The sequence below is a fragment of the Schistocerca nitens genome, chromosome 2 (assembly GCF_023898315.1).
Source record: "Schistocerca nitens isolate TAMUIC-IGC-003100 chromosome 2, iqSchNite1.1, whole genome shotgun sequence".
NCBI classification, from domain to species: domain Eukaryota; kingdom Metazoa; phylum Arthropoda; class Insecta; order Orthoptera; family Acrididae; genus Schistocerca; species Schistocerca nitens.
In genome coordinates this window covers 504,782,705-504,802,774 of record NC_064615.1, presented here as the reverse complement: position 1 = coordinate 504,802,774, position 20,070 = coordinate 504,782,705, and the positions used below count along the sequence as shown (strand labels likewise).

The 20,070-nt window shown below is 39.8% G+C and overlaps 1 protein-coding gene across 1 annotated transcript in view; it reads left to right on the top strand.

Annotated features, from left to right (window-relative positions):
* LOC126234467 (uncharacterized) overlaps positions 1-20,070 on the top strand; it is a 212,838-nt gene that overhangs the window by 162,582 nt on the left and 30,186 nt on the right. The window contains exon 3 of the mRNA XM_049943158.1: positions 6,745-6,926. Within this exon, the coding sequence (XP_049799115.1) occupies positions 6,745-6,926 (182 nt within the window). The remainder of the gene's footprint in view (positions 1-6,744; positions 6,927-20,070) is intronic.

Sequence of the window (20,070 nt, the reverse complement as noted above, 5' to 3'; positions counted from 1 at the left end):
TCTTCAGCAAAGATGGTGAAGATAAAAGGGATGGGCACAGAGACAGCACGAGAGCGCGATTTCATAAGTGGATGACTTTCCTCCATCGTCACCTGTGGAATGCATCAGTTTTTCACCATGAGGCAACCATAAAATTAAGGGTTCATTTATTATCCCAAGTCAATAACATGTCAATAATGATATAGGTATATCAATTAAATTTGTGTTCTTTTCTTTGTGGATATTTTCTCCTTACATGATATCGAAAGTTTGTTGTGCCTCCTCCAGTTCCTAATCTTTTAAAGCAAATAGAGCATTGTACTTTAGTGCTACTGTAGTTTGTAAAATATTTCCCAACTAGGGGTCTGCAATACAACTGAAGTCCATGGACAATAACAAGAAACTAACAGGGGGCTAGGAGGGGCAAGTCTTCCACACTGCATGTACTTGCATTCCATGTAACAGACCATGCCACATGATGACAGATATGTCGTTGGCTCAGAAATGTTGTATTAATTGTTATGTGTTTGTTCCTAGTTTCTGCATTGTTATTAAAATAAGCTATTTGCTTTTCCCATTTTCTATAATAAACCAATATTCCAAAGGAATGGAATTTTTGTACTAACAAACATTACTCATTAAAAAAAAAAGATTTATTTAAAAACCAAACATTTTAGCACTGCTGTTAAGGCAGATTGATATGTCTTTTTTTTAACCTAGTTATTACATGTCCAACCAATGGATTCTGGGTCTTCCTACAGGACATTTTCTTACACATTAAGGAGTAACTTTCAGAGATGAAATAGGGAAGGCAGTAGAGGGTCACATAAGAAACAAGACACAGTAGAAATCCATGGATAACACAGGAAATACTGCAGTTAATTGGCGAAAGGAGAAACTTTTGGAGCACAGCAAATGAAGCAGGTGCAGGAGATACAGTCTAAAAAATGTGAAATAGACAGAAAGTGCAAAATGGCAAAACACAAATAGCTAGAGGACAAATGTAAGGCTGTAGAACCATACCTAACTAGGAGAGATATATATGCTCCCTACAGTAAAACTAAAGAGACGTTTGGAGAAAAGGAAAGCACCCATATGAATATCAAGAGCTCAGATCGTAAGCCAGTACTAAGTAGAGAATGGAAAACACAGAGGCGGAAGGAAAATATAAATGGTTGAAATAGGGGAAACAGACTTCGAGACACTATTCTGCACTGTCCGGTCACATTAATATGACCACCTGGCAAAAATTTGAACAACCACCTTTTGTAGTGTGGACAGCTGCAAGACATGCAAACAGGGAGTCAGTGAGGTTATGGAAGGTACCAATGGGGATGTGGAGCCATGCCAACTGCAGTGCTGTGGGCAGCTGCAGTAGGTTTCTCAGTTGACAGTCTGTGGCATGAACAGCCTAATCAAGCTGGTCCCACAGATTTTCAATTGGGTTTAAATCTGGCGAGTTTGATAGCCAGGGGAGTACAGTAAACTCATCCTAGTGCTATTTGAACCAAATATATACAGCGTAAGCTGTGTGATAAGTTGCATTTCATGCTGGTAGATGCCATTGTCTTGAGGAAAAACGAACTGCATTTAGGGGTGAACATGGTCCTCAAGAACAGATGTGTACTTGTGTTGATTAATTCTGCTTTCCAGAATGATGAGATCACCTGGTGAATGCCCTCCAGCATGATTCCTTCTGACAATTGTTGCAGAGTGTTTGCTTTCAGATGTTTTACATCATAGCTGCTAATGGTCTCCTGTCCAATGGAGCATAGAACATCCAGTCATGATATTGGTACGAAAATTTCAATCTTTATCACCAATAGACAGCAGTCAGCATAGTTGCATGAAACAGGTGCCTAATGTGGATGTCCATAAGCAGTAACATTCACTAAAGTCATAGAGAAGACACAGTTAATAGCCCTGTTGGTTCATCTGAGTGGTCAGTTGCTCAACAGTTGCACATGTATTAACCTGTCCACATCTCCGCAGCTGTTGGTGGCCCTGTGACCTATGGCCTGTGTGGCACCACATTTGCCTTGGCACCAGTTTTGAATAGTGCCATTTTACCATGCATGGTATACTTTAACCATGGTGGCAGACAAACAGTTTACAAACCTATCTGTTTCAGAAATGCTTCCACCCTTGGCCTGAAAGCCAGTGATGACCCACTTTTGGACATCAGATAAATCGCTTTGTTTCCTCATTACAAAGATGACTGCACTGTTTTTCACATCCCCCCAATTTGTTTTATATACCATCCACTGCTAGTGCTGCCACCTGCTGTCTGTGACTGGTTATTGCAGGTTGAAATTGAACATAGACATGGTCACGTTAATGTGACTGGACCTTGTAGAAAGAGAAGAGGATCTAGATGAAAATGAGATGAGTGAAATATTACTGTGAGAAGAATTTGATGAAGCATTGAAAGATGTAAGTGAAAAAAAGCACCCTGAGGTAGATAACATTCCCATAGAATTGCAGAAATCATTGACTGATACAGCCATGACAAAATTATTCCACCAGGTGTGCAAGGTTTATGATAAAGGCGAAATATCGTCAGATGTGAGGGAGAATGTAATAATGCCAATTCCAGGTTTGAATACTACAGAACAATCAGTTTAGTAAGTGATGGTTGCAAAATATTTACAAGAATTATTTACAGTAGAATGGAAAAGGTGATAGATGTCTACCTCGGTGAATATCAGTTTGGATTATGGAAAAGTATAGGAATACATGAGGCGATACTGATCTTGTGGCTTATCTTAGAAGATAGATTGAAGAAAGGCAAACCTATGTTTATAGCAAACGTAGACTTAGAAAATGCTTTTGACAATGATGAGTGGAATACAATCTTTGAAATTCTGAAGGCAGCAAGGGTGAAATGTAGGTAGCAAAAAGTTATCTGCAACTTGTAGAGAAAGCAGATAGTAGTTATAAGAATCAGAGGCTATGAAAGGGAAGCAGTAGTTGAGAAGGGAGTCAGACTGGGTTGTAGCCTGTCCCTGCTGTTACTCAATCTGCACATTAAGCAAGCTGTGAGGGAAACTGAGGAGAAATTTGGAAAGGGAATTAAAGTTCAGGGATGCGAAATAAAAATATTGAGGATTGCTGATCACATTGTAATTCTGTCAGAGACTCCAAAGGACTTTGAAGCACATTTGAACAGAATGGTCAATATCTTTGATATGAACACATCAAAAGTAAAAACAAGGGTAATGTAATATAGTCAAACTAAATTGAGCAATACTGAGAGGATTAGGTTAGGAAATGAGACATTAAAAGTTTTGCTGTGTGGGAAGCAAAAAAACTGATGATAGCTGAAGTAGAGTGGATATAAAATGCAAACTGATGATATCAAGAAAAACATTTCTAAAAAAGCAGAAGTTAACATTTAATGTGAATTTAAATGAAAGGAAGTCTCCTGAAAGAATTTGTCTGGAGTGCAGCCTTATATGGAAGTGAGAAAGTGGACAATAAACAGTCCAGAGAAAAGACAATAGAAGCTGTTGAAATGTGATGCTATAGAAGAAGCTCAAGATTTAATGGGGAAGATCAAACAACAAATGAGGAAGTACACTTGAGTAAATAAGGTATCAGTTGATAGGACACATCCTGAGGCATCAAGGAATTGTCAGTTTGGCAATGAAAGGAAGTGTGTACGGTGCAAATTGTAAGAGACCAAAGCTTGAATACAGTAACAGGTTCAAAGGGATGTAGGGTGCAGTAGCTACACATAGGTGAAAAGACTTGCATAAGATTGACTAACATGGAGAGCTGCATCAAACTAGACTTCAGACTTAAGAGAGTGGCAGCAACATCAACAATATCATTTGCACATCAACACAAAAAGGAGGTTGCTGTCATTACTAAGGAACTATTTTTTGTGATGCAACTGTTCCAATCTTGAACTATGTCTTACATTGTGACAAGTTTCATCAGAATCTTCAAATCATTGACAGTGGATGAGTAGTGCTTCACAAAAATCTTGTGTATCAAGTCCGAGAAAAAAATGTTAGACTGACACTGCAAGTATGTGGTTACTATGTTCAGTTAGTGGAATCACCTTCAAAATAGGACACATTAGAATTGCATTGTTCTTTCCCCTGCTCAAGATTTTTTTACAGATGCTGTCCCATTAGACAACACAGCTGCTCCACCGTTTTTGCCATCCAGTGGAGTATGAAAACATTTTTGTAGTAAACTGCTAGTCCTCGGAGACAGAATTGATCGATTTTGTTGAAATATTTACAGCATAAGGGAAAAGTTCTAGGTAAAAAATAGTTGCACACTAATACACAATGACGAATAGTTTAACTAGTCTTTTATTTTGTGTTGAGGTAGCATATTTTATTGGTAATTAAGTTAATGTATGTTACATACTCTGAAATACCCTCTTTCATAAATAAGTGTTTCTATGTAGATAATTATGAAATCTGCCATTTTAAGGCAGAATTTCTGTTTGGCTGACCCACTGTGTTTATTACTGTAATTAGACATTTGTATTTGTTGCTTCCTCCTAATTACTTGTGTTTGCCCTTTGACTTATGATTCAAGAGTGACACACTTTTTTTTCCTATCTCTGTCACTCTTTTTTTTCTCTGTCACTTTTTGGCACCTGTCTCTCATTTTTCTCTTAGCTGATGGCTTCCCCTTCTGACTTTTGAGTTTCTGAAATGTAGTTTTAATTGACTCAAGTATTATTCTAAATAGCTAATGAAAACCTGTACTTATTGCAATTCTGTCTGATGATCTATTTGTATGTGTCTTACATTATAAATTGATTTGTAATCATTGAGGGGTGTCTGGCTGTTGTTTTTAGGTTAGTAATATGTCAGTAGTTGTCTACCATTTTCAGCCACAGTATTATTCTGTTTATGTCCAATGCATTTTGGAGCTACAGCTTAATTTTCAATAACTATTTTTTCACCTTCACGTAGCAGTAAAAGAAACACAGTTGTTAATTTTATTATGAAGATGTCTGAGATGGAGTGAAACAGAGAAACAATATATTGTCTAAAGATTGTGTGCTATTTTTGAGATTTTTCTAATCTATGTCTCTTTCATCAATTGCATCTTTTTTCAGCTTCTTTCTCTAACATAAATTTACTACAGCAATTTTTCACTTTTGATTTTCATTTTGATATTTTTTACTATGTTATACGTGACAGGTTTCCTATGTTTTATTATTTTGCTTTAGTCAGTTCCATTTCATTTTCTTTCTTTCAGGTCATTCAGTTTTCTACCTCCAGCTTAAAAACTTCTCCATGCCTTACCACTGTCATCATAACTCATTTGAACTGTGGATTTCATATGAAATAAGAAACTTTGGATTTCTTATGCAATAAGAATCAGTTTTACTAATATAAGCACTGACTGAATGGCTGGCAACTGTTCACCTTTCAGAAAAAATGCTGAGTGGCAGATAAGCACTTATAAAGCAGATTACTGATCTGTTGTTCAGAGAAGGAAGCTTAGACAGATGAATGTACATATGCTTTGAATGCTACAGCATGAGCAGTGGTTTAGAATGAGAACCACAAGAAGGCATGCAGTGGGTGTTGCTCATGAAAACATATTTGCTTTCAGCTGCTACTTCATATCTTTTAACTTACGAATACAATCTCACACCTGTGCCCGTAAAGTCAAGTCCTCTTATCTATGCCATGAAAGAAGGAACTGACAGTCTCTATTACATCCTACAGTCTTCCAAATCTTGATGGCATCAACTTCCAGTGCCCCTACCTCTCTAATCTCCTGTCATTGCTCTCTCGATCATCTGTTCCTTTTCTGTTTTCTTTGTCTGTCATGTGAACGTGAGACTACTCATTTGCCTTTCCTCCTTTATCATATACAATTATATTTACTTTTTATGTAATTTGTTTGCTCTTTTCTTCATCCTACTTTGTGTCCTGCCTCCATTTCTGGTTTCCTCTTTCTTGATGCCTCTGTACCCAAAACATCTACACTTGTCCTGTCCATAAAATATCCCTGCCTTCAGTTAGTTCTGGAAACTGTCCCGTATTTGTGTCACTTCGTTGCCCCACTTCCCCATCAACACACTCTGCCCTGAGCTACCTTTTCCTGTGTTAGTCTCCCCCACACTTCGTCCCTGCATCATTTTTGTGGTCTAGGCTAGCACTATCCCAGTAATGTTGTGAGATCAGAATCACGTATGAATGTATAAACTTTGTCTAATGAAGAGAGTTCAAAAGCCTAAGAAAATAGTTATTTCTGCCAAAACACTTCCTAACGTTCTTTTAAATTATACTTATTTGGCTTTCGACTTTTCAGGATATCTTCAGGTGACAACCAGTTCAGTTGTCACCAGAAGATGACAACAAGAGGCCGAAAGCCAGTTCATGATCAAGTAAATGTAATTTGCAGAACATTAGGAAGTGGTTTCCTTTGTAATACTACTATCATGTTCTACCAAGCACCAACAGAAAAATCAGTTAATGTTATATTTGTCATTCATCTTTTCATGTCTTAAGGTACGTGATGACATGTACTCTCAATCATTGTTGTCATTATTGAGAAATTTAATTATTATAAGTTCATTATTATTGAGTTTCTCATGTAGCCATTGAAAATATCGTGGAACTCAGCTAACATCAGTTGTGAACTGTAAATATGTTACACATTACTGTTTCTACTTGGGGATTGCATTTTCTCCGTTTATACTTACTAATGTATGAAATTTTATTTGCCCAGTTTATATTGGTTTGTTTCTGCACTTCAGTCTAGTTAATTTTGCAATTTCAGGGCCATTCTTTGAAGATGAATTCCACCTTTAATGCTTTTCAGCTCAGGACTGTTCCTGAGATTGGTACTAAAATGAAGTCTTCAAAAATAATAAAAAAATTCTCACTTCATGATGATACTTGGGAATATTGGGGTTTCTTTTTGCCGAAAGGATCTGCTATAAATGTAACACTTTGCTCAAGGTCAGTAATATTTCATTTGCATTAAAGTTTCTAATCACTATGAATCTTACTTCTTTCAAATGAAAACAAATGCCACCCAGAAATTCATTTTAACAATATTCTAAATTAAGTTCTTTTTGACTGTATAACTTAAGGACAACATACCAGAGTCTTGGAATTGAAAATATCACTGGTATCTGTGATATTTGCTGCAAATGCTCTTTTATGTATTATCTGCAGTACTCTCTCTCATCTCAGTGTAGTCATATCACTATTTCGCAATAGTGAACCCAGTGACCTTTCATTCAGCTTAGTTTATATTTTTACGCTATGCCCAGCTCCATTTTCTCTTTGGTATCAACTAATGAAATATTACTGTTTATTTTAATTTCATGGATTAGTTTACATTTTCATATCTGCTTTGTGACGTTTTCTCTAGTGTGGGGCTATTATTGTTTTGATCAATTTAAGTTTATCATCTTTCACTGTTAAGCTTAATTTGTACTATTATATCAGAGTAAATACAAAGTGCTGTAACAGATTATTAAACAAAGCCTATATAGTGCTTCCCAAAATACACTCCTGGAAATGGAAAAAAGAACACATTGACACCGGTGTGTCAGACCCACCATACTTGCTCTGGACACTGCGAGAGGGCTGTACAAGCAATGATCACACGCACGGCACAGCGGACACACCAGGAACCGCGGTGTTGGCCGTCGAATGGCGCTAGCTGCGCAGCATTTGTGCACCGCCGCCGTCAGTGTCAGCCAGTTTGCCGTGGCATACGGAGCTCCATTGCAGTCTTTAACACTGGTAGCATGCCGCGACAGCGTGGACGTGAACCGTATGTGCAGTTGACGGACTTTGAGCGAGGGCGTATAGTGGGCATGCGGGAGGCCGGGTGGACGTACCGCCGAATTGCTCAACACGTGGGGCGTGAGGTCTCCACAGTACATCGATGTTGTCGCCAGTGGTCGGCGGAAGGTGCACGTGCCCGTCGACCTGGGACCGGACTGCAGCGACGCACAGATGCACGGATGCACGCCAAGACCGTAGGATCCTACGCAGTGCCGTAGGGGACCGCACCGCCACTTCCCAGCAAAGTAGGGACACTGTTGCTCCTGGGGTATCGGCGAGGACCATTCGCAACCGTCTCCATGAAGCTGGGCTACGGTCCCGCACACCGTTAGGCCGTCTTCCGCTCACGCCCCAACATCGTGCAGCCCGCCTCCAGTGGTGTCGCGACAGGCGTGAATGGAGGGACGAATGGAGACGTGTCGTCTTCAGCGATGAGAGTCGCTTCTGCCTTGGTGCCAATGATCGTCGTATGCGTGTTTGGCGCCGTGCAGGTGAGCGCCACAATCAGGACTGCATACGACCGAGGCACACAGGGCCAACACCCGGCATCATGGTGTGGGGAGCGATCTCCTACACTGGCCGTACACCACTGGTGATCGTCGAGGGGACACTGAATAGTGCACGGTACATCCAAACCGTCATCGAACCCATCGTTCTACCATTCCTAGACCGGCAAGGGAACTTGCTGTTCCAACAGGACAATGCACGTCCGCATGTATCCCGTGCCACCCAACGTGCTCTAGAAGGTGTAAGTCAACTACCCTGGCCAGCAAGACCTCCGGATCTGTCCCCCATTGAGCATGTTTGGGACTGGATGAAGCGTCGTCTCACGCGGTCTGCACGTCCAGCACGAACGCTGGTCCAAGTGAGGCGCCAGGTGGAAATGGCATGGCAAGCTGTTCCACAGGACTACATCCATGGGAGAATAGCAGCCTGCATTGCTGCGAAAGGTGGATATACACTGTACTAGTGCCGACATTGTGCATGCTCTGTTGCCTGTGTCTATGTGCCTGTGGTTCTGTCAGTGTGATCATGTGATGTATCTGACCCCAGGAATGTGTCAATAAAGTTTCCCCTTCCTGGGACAATGAATTCACGGTGTTCTTATTTCAATTTCCAGGAGTGTATAAGTAGTTATGTGTAAACAAGTATGCAAATCTCATGGATTTTGTGATGTTGATACCTAACTCCGCTGTTATTGTTAACTTACTGTGTAGTATGAAAAACTGCAGTTATGGATAATTAGACACATTTGTTACCCACAAGTGGTTTGACATGGCTGTAAGCAATAAAATGAAGCTTACTGGCCTACATAGTATCAGGAGAGTAGAAAGCATGATCCCTCCATACAGAATAATCACAGGAAACTATCTACATACTGAATAAAGGAGCACACACAACTTAATATTATAGCAGTCAGGAAATAGGGGAGTGTGATTATTCTCGGACATTTGTGCTGAACACAGCAACTGAATATGTACTTCTGAATAGTTACTTTGTTAAGATATGTTTACATGGGCAACAGAAATAGATTATTGTTGACAGTACTGCTGGCCATACAAATTGCAGCCACATGTCAATAACATTTCTGGCAACTGCTGCTTGTGAATGTTTGCGACAGTACACTTCTGGGCCAGTAGTGTTTATATGGGTCACAGTATTTCTGCAGAATAGATAAAAGTTAGGCACTGTAATTGAGTACAGCTCTCCTGTATTTCCATTACACTAAGTTTTGCAACCCGCTTGGGGCCCTTCAGTTTTTGGCTGCTGGTAATTCATACAAAAGTTTGATATCCCTCTTTAAAATTTGCTCAAATGGCTCTAAGCACTATGGGACTTAACATCTGAGGTCACCAGTCGCCCTTCAAAATTTGCCTCTCACTGATAAGCCTCTTGGTACGAGACTTTGCAACACATCAGTGGAAGGATGTGAGAAATTCATGAAGTTAGTTGGAAATAACAATCAAATATTTGTGATGATATTTTATTGTGGATCACCAGCACTATGAGAGAACAATGAATTTCACAAATGCAATACATCTGTGGCCAGATTTATGGGACATGATGTGTGCGAAAACAGGAATAAAAGAAGAAGAAGAAGAAGAAGAAGAAGAAGAAGAAGAAGTAGAAGTAGAAGTAGAAGTTGGCAAGTTACTGGCCCTGAACACAGAAACACATGTGACGAAATTTAAAAATGTTTAGATCACTTGACCTGTGTAAAATTGAATTATGGCCTACTCCATCAGATTCTTTACTATGTTTGTAGCAGTGAAAAGTCATTTTACAGACTGCTTCCTTTGTGTGTATTAATTTCTGTGTGCTATAGCTCTGGCTGTAGAAGTATGTTTCAAATTTTTGCCCACTTGTACTTTGTTTTAGACAATAAAAAATTGCGCACCAACTTTTGAACTGAACTGACATAATATTGTTTCATCATTCAAAATATGTGACTTAATAGTGTAGCACTGTTGGCTGGAGAAAGAGGCAGCGAGGCTAAGAGTGAGAGGGACGCATTTACAGGCAAGAACAGAGATGCTTCCACTCATAGAAAATATTTTCCTCTCATGGTGATCAAAATCAGCAACTCCCTCCTCGACCATACCTCGACAACTACTTACAATGGCCTGCTCCATCAGCAGTGTTGCTAGGCCATACTGCAACATTGAGGTGTATTGCAGACAGATTGCAGCAATGTTGATACCAACAATATTGCAGTATAAGAACACACACACACAAACACACAAACACACACACACACACACACACACACACACACACACAATCACACAAATCAGCTGCCCAGCTACATTGTCCCAACTCACTAATTGTAGCTCCTCTGCAACTTAATTGGTGAGGGATTGTATTGGATAGGATGAGCAGGGAGAGCAAGAGGTGGAGAGGAGGGCCAGGATTATTGGAAGGAAAATTTGCTGGTGATGGGAAGAGAGAGGCAACAAGTACATGAGATGGGAATGTGACGCCATTGTGCTTGCTTTGTCACAGGTAGGTGGCTTGTATGTGGAGAGTCAACTGGGAGAAAGGGATAGCAAAGAGGAAGAGGGAGGCAACAGAAAGAAGTGTGTGAGTGTAGAATTAGTGAAATGAGAGGATATGGAGCAGGCTTGCAGGTGGGTGTGCGATAAGGGCTAGTAGAGGTTGAGGAATCAGAGAATGTGTTGTAAAGACAGTTCCCAACTGTGGCATTCAGATAAGCTAGTTGGGAACCATTGGGCACTAAAGGAGCCAGGTAGCAAGCATTGTCAAGTGACCACTGAAATTGATGGTTTGTGATCAACAGCATCTCTGCCACTGGGTGGTCATCGCTGTTCTTGGGCGCAGTTTGGAGTTCTGTTGATTCTAGTAGACAGCTGCTTTGTGTCCACGCTCACATAAAAGGTGTGCAAAAATTACGTGATATGACTGCTTTTACAGGTGGCCTTACCTCTAATAGAATAAGAGTATGCACATTAGGAACAGAAGTAGGACATGCTTGGTGGGTTCATAGGACAGGTCCTGTATCTGGATCTTCCACAGTGGTATGACCCAAATGGCAAGGGTTAGAGTGTAGATGCACCTTAAGGATGGACCAGGGTATTTCATAGATTAGGTGGCTGCCAGAATACCACCAGAACACCAGAAGGAGTGGAAAGGATTGTGGGGAGAGTGTTCGTCATTTCCAATTGCAAAGTCAAAGCACTGGCTAAGGATATAGTTAAGTTGTAATAATGCCACAATCTTCCTGACATCAGCGTTCACTAGCCTCCGTCTCTCACTCATTCCATTCCCATGGTGCCCCACCCACCACCCTACCCTTCATGTAAGGTGTTCTACAGTGTGTTCAAGAAATCCTCATACCCATAGATCAAAATACTGTATCATGTATTGAAGTACTTTTGTATAAAACTATGCATCCAGCAGATCTGTATGTGCACTGTCATGAGTAAAGTATCAAGCTTTACACAGAGATCTGTGCATCTTCATCCTACTTTACATTGTGTGGCATCTCAGGAAACAAGCCTCAAAAGGCTTCATCTAACACTTTTGTGGAATATTTTATTAGTCTTGTGCCAATGTTGAACAATATTGGGTTTGATTATTTACCGTAATGAGTTGTTTGATGTTATAAGATTTGGCCTTTGTGATACCTATTTTAATGGGGCTGGGCATTTTGATGAATGCCAGTCTAGTGGTTCTGAAATTGTTCTTGAAGGAATTTGCACACCTGAAAAGCAGACTGTGATGGATCGCAATCCTGTTTATCCACACATAGTCCACAGTTCCCTTGTGTTTTAGCAGAGGTGTTAACCATGTTTACATGTTCAAATAAGAATTTGCATTCATGTACCCTTAAAAAAATTGGTCCAAGCTGATATTGTCATGACATCCTAGTTCATATCATAGTATGAGGTGGATTTATTTCCAATTTCTATGCATAATTGGATCTTTCTTTGACCAGAAAATCACATTCTCCCTTTTTTAGTTGCAATATATCACAAATTCACCAGGAAGTAATTCTCTTACGTGAGAGAGAGAGAGAGATTGGGAAATTGTGGCATCAAAGCAGTGCTGGCTGCATCTTGATATTCAATTTCATCGTTAGACAATTCATTTATAGACTCTGGTGTAAATCCTTTCATTTTCAAATATTTTCTTTTTTAATTTGGTGATGCCATGTTGAACATTTTACTTGTTCCTTTCACTTTTGTGGATGGATTTCCTTGGTTCCTATTCAGTTGATCAAGTGATGGCAGCACACTTTCCTGTTGCATTTTCTTATGTTCATTATGTAGTCTGTCTTTGACACTGCCTGAATCAAAAGCATGTTTCTCCCTGTCAAACAGAGTAGCTTTACGATAAGAAACATTGCCAAAGCAATCTCTAAGTACACTTACTATCTCTATCATTTTTTCCCTTATGTACTTGTATGTGATCATTTGTATTCCCACACAGATGCTACTGATCACTCCTAAACACTGTAACTGTATTGTCTCACATCAGCAAAGGCTTCACAGCCAAAACACTGCAATTTTGAAACAAAATATTACTGTACTGACAACAGGCTTTCTCCTCAGCTTCAAAGCAGGGATACCAATAAAACTACTATTTATTTCCCCAATTGTACAAAGACAATTGTACAAGGACTTCTTGGATACCCTGTACGCTCACACCCTTGTCTCGTCTCATCTCCTTTCTCCCCCTTCCTCTCTCTTGTGCTGTCACCAGTGCCACATTCCTTTCCTGTGCATTTGCTGTCCCTCTCTGCCAGTCATTGGCAGTGCTGCTGTCCAAGTCTTCTTGCTTCTAAACATTTTCTTTTTCCCTCTCACCCATTTCACCCCATCTCACCGGTCAAGCTGCAGTGCTGGTATGTTTATAGTAACTTTTAAGTCCTGTTTATGGATTATGGGCCTATCTACAACTCTTTGCCTCAGCTGTATGGTGAATTGTTGACTCAAGGATGTTGCTTACAACACTGAAACTTAAGGGGAGTGCTTATGGTGAAATTGGTCAAAAAGTGACATTTTCTGATTATTATCTCTTAATATTTTATCTCTCCTGAATAATTTGATGCATCATTTGTCCATTAATTCCAATTGAAAGTGTATTTTTTATCATTTCAAAGTTAATAGTGCAAGTGTAAAAAAATCCGGCCTTCTGCATTGACTTGCTATCTCTGGAACTATTCAATCTACAAGGCTGTGGTTTTCAGCTATTTATTCCTTGAATTCATATTAAGAGGTTGGATGCACTGTATAATCAGAAATGGCAGTATTGCACATGCATCTTGTGCATTTACTTTGTGGGTGTAGTGTTTTATAGGTGTTGAACTGTAAACATAGTGGTTTGGTGCACTATTACACATTCTTATACCTCTTTTCAACATGATGAAAAGAAAGAGTTCTCTTAAGAAGTGATATTTCCATGGAAATCAGCTTACTACTGTATCTGAATCCAGTGCTGATACTGAAATAGATGTTTCACAGACACATGAAGAGGACATGCCTACTAGTGCTTCGAGGAGGAAACTTGGAAACCATTAAGATTTATTTATTGACAAAGGAGGTCATGTAAATAGTTCAGGTTATGTTTTATTAGATTTGAGTGTGTTAGGACAAGTTTTACAAGATGCTGTATCATGTAAGGTTTGTTGTGGGCAAATTAGCATCTTTAAGGACGCATCTGCAAGGACTGCAGGCACTCTGCATCATTTTGGTCTTCTCATAAGTGCAAGAATGACTTCTTTGAAAACAATGTTAGATTTTTGTATGGAATGAAGTGCATAGGTAAAGGACTGACTGCAGCTCAAGTAACGTGTGACGCTGAACTTGTCAAACCTACCGACCAGATCAAGCAAGTACACAGAAGTAATTGGTGAATGTGTCAGATCTGTTACTGGTGCTTCTGTGAAAGCCACTGCTGAAGAAGCAGTAGAATTAAATAACATGCCAGACTTATCTGTCGCCGTTAATTGTACATGGCGGAAGAGAGGCCACACATCTAAAACTGCATTTGCAACTGTCACTACAGGTAAAATTTTAGACATCAAAGTGTTAACTAGATACTGCCACCAGTATAAATCAGTTGACAATGAAATAAGTGAAAGTCATAAAACAAATTGTGCCAAGAATTATTAGGGAACTAGTGGGGGTATCGAGGCTGCTGCAGTTGCTTATATGTTCAGACACTCACAGCTGGAAAGAGGTGTGTGCTACACTGAGTACTTGGAGGATAGTGATTTGAAGGCCTTCAAATCAGTCATGGAAAGCCAACCTTACGGTGAAAAGCATATTTTGAAGATTGAATGTGTGGGCCACGTTCAAAAATGGATGGGAAAATGCCTTTGAGAATTGAAGCAGACAAACGGAAAAGAAAACTTATCAGATGGAAAGACTGACAGACAAAAACATTGATGAACTCCAGCAATATTATGGAATGGCAATAAGGAACAACACACGTAACCTACAAGGAGTGAAAAGAGCAGTGTGGGCTACATTCTTCCACAAATCATCCACTGGTGATACACCTATGCATGGTCTTTGCCCACCAAGAGCTGATTCATGGTGCAAGTATCGCAAAGCTTAGGCAGTGGGTACAGAGGAACAAGTTAGGCGCAAAAACAGCATACCAACTGTAGTGATGGAGGTAATTAAGCCAGTATAGAGAGAGTTAGCTCATCATGATCTTCTTTCCAAAAATCTCCATGGTTGAATGCAAAACCCGAATGAGTCTTTCAATAATGTCATTTGGAACTGCATACCAAAAAATTTCTTTGTAGGCATGAAAACTATGCTTGGGTGTTTCTGATGCTGTGACAATGTTTAATGATGGAAATTAGGGAAGAATTAGGGTACTACAGAAACTTGGTATCACTCCAGGAGCCAACACACTGCAAGCCTTGCAGTGAATGAATCGACTGAGGATTATGAAAGTGCAGTGTGCAGCAGAGGAAATGTCTAAAAAAGCAAGAGGCAGGAAAAGAAGGAAGCTTCTAGGTTTGCAGGATGATATTTATTTATTTATTTATTTACACGACAAGTTCCGTAGGACCAAATTGAGGAGCAAATCTCCAAGGTCATGGAACATTTCAGGACATGAAATTACAATATAAAAGTAAGAACAGATAAAAATAAAATGTTTATGAACCCGAAAAGAGTCGATCCATAAGTTTAAGTAAACACAATCAACAATGCAACAAGAATCAGCTTAAATTTTCAAGGATCTCCTCAACAGAATGAAAGGAGTAACCCATGAGGAAACTCTTCAGTTTCGATTTGAAAGCAGGTGAATTACTGCTAAGATTTTTGAATTTGAGTGGTAGCTTATTGAAAGTGGATGCAGTAGTATACTGCATACCTTTCTGCACAAGAGTTACGGAAGTTCGATCCAAATGCAGGTTTGATTTCTGCTGAATATTATTCTTGGGAATAAGCTAATATTGTTAACAAGAAATGACAGTAAGGAATATATATATTGAGAGGCCAATGTCAAAATACCCAGACTTGTGAACAGGGGTCGACAAGAGGTTCGTGAACTTAGATCACTTATTGCCCGAACTGCCCGTTCCTGAGCTGAAAATATCCTTTTAGAATTGGAAGAGTTACCCCAAAATATAATAGAATATGACATAAGCAAATGAAAATAAGCAAAGTCGACGATCACTCACTTCAGGTACCGTTCGAATAGTAAAAATGGCAGCATTAAGTTTTTGAACAAGATCCCGAACGTGGATTTTGCACGACAGTTTACTATCTCTTTGAACACCTAGAAATTTGAACTGTTCAATCTCAGTAATCATATGCCCATTCTGTGAAATTAAAACATCGGATTTTTTTGAATTGTGAGCTAGAAACTGTAAAAACTGGGTCTTACTGTGATTTAGTTTATTTTCTACAAGCCATGGACTTGGTCATGAACTGCATATTTGAAACCGAGCCAATGTTGCACACAACATCCCTTAGTACCAAGCTAGTGTCATCCGCAAACAGAAATATTTTAGAGTTATCCTTAATACTATAGGGCGTATCATTTATACAAATAAGGAACAGGAGTGGCCCCAACACTGATCCCTGGCTCACTCCTCACTTGACTGTTCCCCACTCAGACCCCACATCACAGCCATTCTCAGCATCATGAATAATGACCATTTGCTGTCTGTTGCTAAAGTAAGAGGGGAACCAATTGTGAGCTACTCCCCATATTCCATAATGGTCCAACTTCTGGATTAATATTTTATGATCAACACAATCAAACGCCTTAGTTAAATCAAAAAAATATGCCTAGTGTTCGAAACCTTTTGTTTAACCCATCCAGTACCTCACAGAGAAAAGAGAATATAGCAATTTCAGTTGTTAAATGATTTCTAAAACCGAACTGTACATTTGATAGCAAATCATGTGATATAAAGTGATCAGTTATCCTTACATACACAGCTTTTTCAATAAAAGGAACTATTTAGCAAACATTGATGGCATAGAAATAGGTCTAAAATTGTCTACATTATCCCTTTCTTCCTTTTTATAAAGTGGCTTTACTACTGAGTACTTTAATTGCTCAGGCAACTGACCATTCCTAAAGGTGGCTAAATACAGGGCTAACATGTGCAGCATAGTACTTTAATATTCTGCTAGTCACTCTATCCTATCCTTGAGAGTCCTTATTATTCAGTGATTTAATTATTGACTCAATCTCCCCCTTGTCTGTATCACATAGGAATATTTCAGACATCAATCTTGGAAAGGCATTTGCCAAGAAAGTTATATGATTCCCTGTAGAAACAAAATTTTTATTTAATTCACCAGCAACGCTCAGAAAATGATTGATAAATACTGTACATATATCTGATTTATCAGTGACAGAAATATTTTTACTACAAACTGACTATATTGTCGACCTTGTGCTGCTGACCAGACATTTTCTTCACAATTGACCACATGGTTTTAATTTTGTCATGTGAATTAGCTATTCTATTTGCATAGCACATACTCTTTGCCTTCCTAATAACATTTTAAGCACTTTACAATACTGTTTGTAATGGGCTACTGTAGCTTGATATAATTCCCACTTTGTTCTATGTGATATCCTTATCCCACTAGTCAGCCACCCAAGCTGCCTATTACTGCTAGTACCCCATTTAGAACGTTCTAATGGACTCAACAAGCATGAGAAATGGGTTAAGGAAAGCATTATATTTCTTATCTATGTTGTCGGGACTCTAAACATCCTGTCACTCTTGTTCCTTGACTAGGTTTAAAACACTCTTTATTGTTTTCACTTAAAACTTCCTGGCTGATAGGCTGTGGTCGAAGTATAAAACTCTCTCCTGATGTTTCGTCTCCGACTGCGGGAGACATCCTCCGAGGTAAAGCGGCAAACTACGAAGAGAACTCGAGGAAGCGCTGATTATATAAGCAGTACAGAGGGTGCCACTGTCGATCACGTGGCGTCGGCTATGAGATTGTCTCTGGTGATGCCAACATTCTCGATTGAAAGTAATCGATCGTCACACTTGCGGTGCAACGCTGACATTCAAATTTTATCCAGTTTAACACCTTCGTCTTTCCTGTTAAAATTATTACGATGTTTATCAATCTCGATAGCCTCTCTATACAAGCGTGCATAATAATGTGAGGTTTTTGATATGACATTTGTCTCGCTGAATTTTATTTCATGATCACCTTCCTGGTAAACATGTTCTGCTACGGCCGATTTATCCGTGTGACCCAGGCGGCATTTCCTCTTATGTTCAACAAGATGGGTGTTCACCCTTCTCTTTCTGGTACTGATGTAAACATGTCCACAACTACAAGGAATTTTATATACCCCCGGTGTAGCCAAAGGGTGTCGTGCATCTTTTGCCGACCTTAAAAATTCTTTTATTTTCCTAGTGGGTCTGAAATTAGTTTCCACTCCATACTTGCCTAAAACTTTCCCGATGCGATCTGTGACCTTACTAATGAACGGAAGGAAAACTTTGCCCTTGGGCGACTGTTGTTCGTCGTTGCTCCTGATTCTCTGCCTAGAGCGAAGTGCTCGATCTATATCCTTGCTAGAATAGCCATTCTTCACAAAAATTGACCTTAGATGTTCAATCTCATCTTTTAAATAAACAGGTTCACAAAGTTTGTACGCCCTGTCTACCAAAGTTTTCATTACACCTCTTTTTTGTCTAGGGTGGTGGTTTGAATCTTTATGTAGATAACGATCAGTATGTGTGGGCTTTCTATACACTTTATGGCCCAACGTTCCGTCCCGTCGTTTAATCACAGACACATCCAGGAAATTCAATTGCCCATTCCTTTCCGTCTCCATAGTGAATTGGATTTTCGGATTAACGCAATTTAAATGTGTCAGGAAGGCATCCAACTCCTCTGCTCCGTGTGTCCATACTACGAACGTGTCATCGACATAGCGATACCATCTGGCTGATCTCTTACTGGCAGTCTGCAACACCCGTTGTTCAAAAGTCTCCATAAATAAATTAGCCACAGCAGGACTGAGAGGACTGCCCATAGCCACCCCGTCAATCTGTTCATAAAAGTCATTATTGTATTGAAAGTAAGTTGTGGTGAGGCATTGTGGGAATAATGCCACAATATCGGTAGGAAAAATATCCGCTATGCATAAAATAGCTTCGTTTACCGGAATCATGGTAAATAACGACACAACGTCAAAGCTGACGAGGATATCATCCGGGCCCACGCTCGTTTCCTTGAACTTGTCAATGAAATGAGCTGAATTTTTAATATGACTGTCCATCCTATCAACATAAGGCTGCAGCATTGAGGCAAGGTGTGTAGCTAACTCGTGTGTTGGTCCACCTATAGCGCTGACAATTGGCCTCAGCGGAATCCCAGGTTTATGAACTTTGGGTAAGCCATAAAGTCTAGGTGGGTACGCTTCTGTTTTACAAAGCAGCTTCTTATCGTCGGAGCCAAATGAAGACGCTTTCACCAGTCAATTTGTCGTTCTTAAAATCTTCATAGTCGGATCTTTCTGCAGTTTTTTGTAATTGGAGGGAACCAAAATATCATTGATTTTTCCATGATAGTCCTTACTGTTCAGTGTGACGGTGGCATTACCCTTATCTGCATTAACAAGAACAATAATGTTTTTATCTGCATTTATATCCCTCAGCGCCTTCCTTTGACCCTGCGACAAATTACTTTTAGGTGGCTTACATGTACGTAAAATCCTAGCCGTTTCCATCCCAATTTATCTCAGCGGACTGCTGTGGGAGCTGACGGATACCGGCCTCAATATTTGCTACAATATCCTCTGTGGGTACGTTTTGGGGCGTCACAGCAAAATTGCCTCCTTTCGCTAGTACAGAAATTTCAACTTTTGACAAATCTTTATCAGATAGGTTAATAACAGTTCGAGAATTGTCCTCAACTGAACCTCCCGAAATGTTGTTCTGCAAGTTATTGAACTTCTTCTTCTGCCTATTTGCTGATATTTCTGCACTAACTTCCATAGTTTTGAATGTTAGACCGTCAGTGTTATTCCAATCACCACACTGCATAGTATTACTAAGAACCAAGTGGAGATGAAGAAGCTTACTGCTGGTTACTGCCAGTGTTCATCTCGTCTGATGAATCCTCTCACGTAGCATTGCAGACTCCATACGGTTGTAAATACGATGCGCCTGAGCCGAGCGAAACATCCTCTTCACCTTCAGAAATTTCGGAATCGTCGAAGTGTCCCTGCAGCGTAACAGGAAGGTGAGGTTACACAGTTGTTGTGCTTTCTTCTTGCGCATTCCTTCAAATCGTCGAACCGATGCTGACATATCCTCCCCGTAAAG